This window comes from Orbicella faveolata, unplaced genomic scaffold (assembly GCF_042242905.1).
Source record: "Orbicella faveolata isolate gen_17 unplaced genomic scaffold, um_ofav_v1 contig_26, whole genome shotgun sequence".
Lineage (NCBI taxonomy): Eukaryota > Metazoa > Cnidaria > Anthozoa > Scleractinia > Merulinidae > Orbicella > Orbicella faveolata.
This window is the reverse complement of record NW_028301554.1, coordinates 2661282-2667500: the sequence shown is the minus strand read 5'-3', so window position 1 is coordinate 2667500 and position 6219 is coordinate 2661282. Positions and strand designations below refer to the sequence as shown.

At 38.5% G+C, this 6219-nt stretch overlaps 1 protein-coding gene and 1 pseudogene across 1 annotated transcript in view; one reads left to right on the top strand and one right to left on the bottom strand.

Moving 5' to 3' along the window:
- LOC149107636 (kelch-like protein 26) overlaps positions 1 to 2799 on the top strand; it is a 3669-nt gene extending 870 nt beyond the window's left edge. Inside the window, exons 1-2 of the mRNA XM_089295648.1 lie at positions 1 to 99; positions 1091 to 2799. The exon at positions 1 to 99 is cut by the window's left edge and continues 870 nt beyond it. Of these exons, the coding sequence (XP_089151774.1) occupies positions 1 to 99; positions 1091 to 1978 (987 nt within the window). The 3' untranslated portion in view covers positions 1979 to 2799. The remainder of the gene's footprint in view (positions 100 to 1090) is intronic.
- Positions 2800 to 3044: 245 nt separating this feature from the next.
- LOC149107635 (kelch-like protein 3) lies at positions 3045 to 3992 on the bottom strand (annotated as a pseudogene).
- Between the last annotated feature and the right edge of the window lie 2227 nt (positions 3993 to 6219).

The following is a 6219-nucleotide window of genomic DNA, read 5'->3' as shown; positions in this document are numbered from 1 at the left end:
ATTCACGTGCATTTGCATGAAGCATTGCTGTATTACTGTATGCCGTCAAGAGGCTCTAATTTTGCAGAAGGAAAGGCGAAGTTACGTTCAACCGGCACAGTAAGATTGATTTTATGATTAAGACTGATGCTAAGAAAGCGAATGGAATAATTGTTTTAGTAATTGTATAAAATACTGAAGCTTAATTATTGTCACAAGAGTGAGAACACCATTAAATTTCTTAGAAACTAGTTGTTTGACAGGTTGACGTTGAAATTCCAGTTTGACCTATACTATACCATTGTAGGATACCGCTGCTTTGCCGGCTCATTCAGTCCTGTGTTATCTTGGCTACAGTTCATTTGATATGGAAAGATATGACCTGCTATTTAAGTCAATATGAAGATTTGAAATATATAACATCACAAGTTAACATTATGTACCTTGTCAAGTGCAAGTGTAGCGAGAAATTATTTGTTTACCGGTCCTAATCAAGACCAAACAATGAATTGTGTTGAAATGAAACTAAAGGAAGTACTGTACTAAAAGACAAAAGGAAATTAGAGAGAATGAAAATGATATTCAAAGATAATTGACTGTCATTTCAAAAACGTTGCTTAATCGTCTCCAATGTTTATTAAGCTGGTTTTAAAGCTTTGCCCTGCTGGAGTTAGCATGTCTTCTCCAAACTTAAGGTTTCGAGAAGACATGCAGCAAGGTTTTTAAACCTCTGCCCTGCTGCACAGTTTAAAAATTGTGCTGAAGGAATTTTTACCGTGTATAAAACAGTATAAATAAAGTTGCCAATCAATCAATTAGTAAGGTAGTATGAAGATTTTTTATTGAATCCCTCCCAGTAGCTTTTTTTGCCTGATTTTGAACGATTTCAAGCGATTTACTGTATAAAGCACGTCACCACGAACAAAATGGTAAGGTACCCATGTATGATAAATACTCGGCTACTGGCTCTTGGCAGAGGTTCGTGAGTCCATCAGAAAGCTAGAAATGCAATAACTCGAGGTTGAGTTTTTTCTAATACAGTTTATCAGTTAGCACCTGAGTGGCATATTATTTCTCTGATGGTCCGTTGCCAACTCTATTCTTGTTGCAGGTGCTTGTTGCTGTTCTACCTAATGCCCAAATGCAGTATTTTGACGTTGAAACCAAAATATGGACATCCTTGGCGCCTGTGACACCTCAAAATAACTTAACGTGCTGCTGTTATGCAGAGTCTGCAGGTATTTTGTTTGCTGGTGGAAAAGACCCTGATGGTGACTGTATTTATCAATATCACATGGAAAAGAATTTGTGGGAAAGGCAGCCACATAACTTAGGAACTGTCGAAAAGATGTGTACTTTAGATGACTTCGTGTATGCAATCATGCATTGTAACCAGCTCCCTCAAAGGTATAGCTTTTCTAAACGTCAGTGGCAAACGTTCGCTAAGGTAGGCATTACAACTGACTCCAACACTGATTTTCACAACTCTGGGATAGCAGTACTTGGGGGAAAGGTGTATGTCCTTCATGGAAAGAGAATAAGATCAAATCGCAATATGTATGCCCAAACTGCAGTGCTTCATTGTTTTGATCCACTAAAGAATGAATGGGCATGGAAAGCAGGAACCTGCCAGTTTCACTATGGATCTTGTCTTCTTGTGGTAAACAGTAAACTCTATGTTGTAGGGGGTAATGTATCTATTGACAGTTATGGTAATCTAGGTGGTATTCTTGCACCTGTAGAAGTTTATGATGAGAAAAAGAACACTTGGTCTGTTGTGGAACAAAAACACATTCCCCCAAACAATCTTGGTGCAGTGGAAATAGAAGGGAGGGTTTATTTTATCGTCAACAAATTTCCAGTTGACAGTGGGATTAGAATCCCACCAGGAGAGCTTTATCCTGTTCATTTGGGTGGGTGGGAAAATTTAGCAAAAATTGCCCCAAATGCAGTTCTGTGCTATCTGCCAGCAAAGCGGGAAAGTCTGAAAACAGAGTGAAGTTAATTACAAGTTGCAGTTAGTATTTTTCTGTCAGTAACAATATACCAAAGCCATAAGGTATACACATAGAGTGCCCACATAACTTTTTCCTGTCTAACATGAGTATAACTTAATGTTTCTAGGGTTTCGTGGGTGAAGTAAGTTACCATCACCTGTAATTACGTGAGAAAGCAAGAATTGCATAAAACGTATAAGCTGCCTTTACCGCCATTCTTATCTACAATATTTCGTTTTTGATGGTAACAAAATATCAATAGTAGATTTTATATAGAATTTGTGTGTCCCATCAAGGTTGAATTTTTAGATATAGTTTTTTTTAAATCCTACGGTCGCTTTATAGAGTAAAATGTTTGTCAGTATATATTAAGAGTGCTTTCTTCTGTATAATGCTCGAGGGTTTCATTGCTATGCTTAAGCGTCGCAATCCAATTTAGCATTTCTTAGTGCTAGAGAAACGACAAAGTGCTGTAACTTCAGTGGTGAAGAGAATTTTGTTTATAAAAATCTAGAACTGCGTTTAATCTTTCGTTGATTTCCAGGAAATGTAAGTTAATGAATAGAGGTGACACATGCCCCAGGGGCAGCCGTATAGAAGTATTAGGTTGTTTAATGAAAGTCTGAAAGTTCTTTCGCTGATTCCAATAGCTTTGACTCTAGATAACAGACCTGCTGTTTAGCCTGTAAGCTACGTAGTTTATTCTTTCATTAAGAATAGTGCAATATTAATGAATATTTATTCTGAACTTCAGCCAATTGATCATTTTTGTTTGCATGTGAAATAAATTTTGAAAATAAAGTGTGCAAAACTACAGCCATTATTTCGTTCCCAAGTCCTATCTATGTTACGTACTGTGTGAACGGCATAACATTTTAAACGGAATTGCCAGTATCATGAAATGATTTACTTTCTTTTCAAAACAATTTACCATTGACAAACCACAGCCACAAAAACGAGTAACTTGCATTAACATCAGAGCTTTCTTCTTTAAGTTACTGCTTAAGGACGCAGAGAATAATTCAGGATCTATTGCTGGCCGTGCGTAAAGAAAATACAAAATGGAGACTGTACGTTAGCTTGGCGACTTGGCATGAAACGTAATTTTCACAAGAAATTTTCATTTTTGACTTAGTTATTCCGAGTTTAAATACAATCAATCCAATAAACCAATTAAAACTCGAGGTTATTAAACGTAGCTGACACAAAGCGCGGGAAAACGCGAGTCACGATTGGTTTCGGTCTCAATTTTGATTGGATAAAAATGTGCGGTATTTTTTTAAAGCGAATCATGTCGTGTAGTAATGGAAAACTGATTACTTTTCGTTACACAAAACCGCTCTACAATAGCTTTGTTATATGTTCCTACTTCGGAATCTCAGTCGGCTGCTTTGAAAAGTTTGTTTCGTGAAACAGTGAGGAATGCACTTTAGGTTAACAATTTAGGATTCTTGCGTTTAATCCACTTCATCACAGATTTGAAGACGAACGTCTCCGAAGGTGCAGTGAGGTCATCTCGACTGTGTAGGCTGAATAATTTCTCAACGTTTATTTGGGTCAGGAATTCTTGTTCGCTTTCACAAATGTCCTGGTAATTCAGATCCATCTTGCTTTCTACTGCCTCTCTCAATTCTCTCAGGCCATACTTTTAGGTAATTGCGTAAAGACAGCAGTACCAGCGGACATCAAGGTTACACTGAAGCAGTTCCCTCTTCAAGAACTCACAACACTCTCGAAGAACGCTTGTAACTTGAAGATGATCAGCTGCGGCGAGAACCTGAAACAAGTTTTCTGTGTTTATGCGAAGATATCCGCTATAAATATAGTCAATTATTTGTTTAAACGTTTCTGAGGACATGCTTTCATCTCTTTGTTCAATATTTCCTGGATCGTCTCCTTCATTCCATTCGTAAACATGGCGTAGAAATAATCATTGTCAGCAGCTAATGCCATACGATGAGCAGGAAAAAGTGTCCTGCCTACTTTTAGCTGTACATCGGTGAACATGCCTTCCCCTCGAAGCTGAGCAAACTAACTTAACAAGAACGTTAAAATGTGCAAACATGATCGATCATCTCGTCAGCTATAGTATGACGGTACCCGCTTGGCCGAGGGCGGAAGTATTTACAATTATTTTCCTAATGCTAATTTATTTAATCACTGTGGGCGTTGTGATTGGTTAAAACCCTTATCAAAAGCATTTGAAGTGCACTTTGTGTAACCCAATGTGAAATGTTTCTCATTCGGATTGTATTGAAGATGCACATTGGTTTCCCAATAAGTTTTAGTCCAGTCCCTCCTCGTTTTAGTCCCGTAGTCCTCGTTCTAGTCCAGCGGCTCTTCGTGTTAAAAATATTCCTGTGGTCCTCATTTTAGCCCTAGTAGTTCTTTGTTTGACTCCAGTTGATCTTCATTTGCGTCCAAGAGTCTTCCTTTTTGTAGCTAGTCCTTCGTCCGGTGGGTCTTTTTGGGTCTTCGTTTTGGAAACAGCTTGTCTTCTGCATATAACGTTCTTTCAATGGTACAAAAACATTGCGAGACGAGTTGCAAGTAAAGTTTGCCTAATGCAACAGCGCCCTCTGGAGAACAAGCAACCTCTTTCTCGTTCCCACAGGAAATTGTAAGGTGTCTACATGTCTAACAGGATCTTTTAACATGTTCAAAGTTGTCTTCAAAGTATTTGAGGAGACGGTACAATTACACTTGCTCTTTAGCTATCAGTTAATTTGGTTTGATTCACTCATGAAAGGAGAAAAATTTAGCTTGAAAGCAACTTAATAAAGTTGCAGATGAACACAGAAATGATGGAAGAGAAAAGGACAAACAGGATAAAACTCCATCAGCTTTACTCTGGAGGTAAAAACCAGTGCTGCTAGTGATATTTTCAAATTCTTTATTTCAGACATAACTTACTTATAGAAATTCTTTAGTAAGCTTTGCACACCCTATATGTTGCACTTGGATGAACTTTGTGCCACAATATTTTCGACTTCAAGTTCACTGAGAACTTTAGAATTGTGACTAACTGAGTCATTAAACTTATAAACATGTAAGTGACTCATTAATTAGAGCGGTTTTAATTGAGTGTCGAAAGTAATCAAGCAATTGCTATAGTTTTGCCGGTTTTACTTGGTCTAATTGGTAAGTAATTGGTTTGGTTTTACGATACTCAATTATAAAACCGCTCTATGTATACGTACTAAAGTGGTTTGTAAAACCAAACCTACGGTCATCACTATGGCCAATCACAAAGGACCCGGAAAATCTAGGGAACCAATCAAAACTCGTAGCAAAGCCATGTAACAGACGCGAAGCGCGGGAAAGCGTGAAGTCACCATTGATGTTCTTTTAATGCTGCGGGAATTTTTTGAAATCGCGCAGCGCACGAATGTAAAACCAAAGCAAAAGCGAATCCAGTTAGTCAGATTACTTTCGACAGTCCAGTGAAAACTGCTTTATGAGAAAGTAATCATTATCCGTAACTGCTTAAAAACGTGAGAGCAAATCTAATAATGTAACGGCGAAGTGGTTTGAATGCATTCCACATACTGACAGTATTTAGATCAACCCCTGGTCACCCTCAAACACCGGATATGAGAGAATGAGAGAAAAATATTCTCGTGTAAGAACAAACTTGATCGTCTTTTATTTTATGGCTTGTGTTTATAGCCAATATAACGCGCGCTCTGATTGGCTAATTGTAGGTCATAATTCTCCGGTAATTAGGGCTGTCTATGAGATGCTCCAAAAATCCAAAATCAAAGTGTCTCAAAAGTTGCTCCAAAATCTCCGCATTGCATTTCGTATCTTCTACAAGAAGTTGTTGCATGTATTAATTACCCAACCGAAGAACCTTTTTTCATTTTTCCTTGACCCCTGAGCACTTAATATATGCTTAGTCTCACACCCGCTGTGTCTGCTATCTGGCTGTGTGGCATTAACTCTTCGGGGTCACTCGAGCATGAGTGGCCCGCGAACAGGCTCCCGGCGAGGACGGAAAGAATATTTTGCGAGCGCGAAACAGAAGAATTCGGAGAGCAAAGCGATCGGGGCGGGACAGAGAAGCCTGTAGATTTTGTTTTTGATGTGCCTGTCTGCCCTTGGTGATTAGCCCGTAAAAGTCACTCAATGAGGTAATTAGACCTGTCAAGAAGCTACATTTTCTGTACTGGACAACAACTCTGTTCTAATCAAACAACCGGACCCTCCGTCATAATATGGGGTGCAAGTAAGCAACATGTCC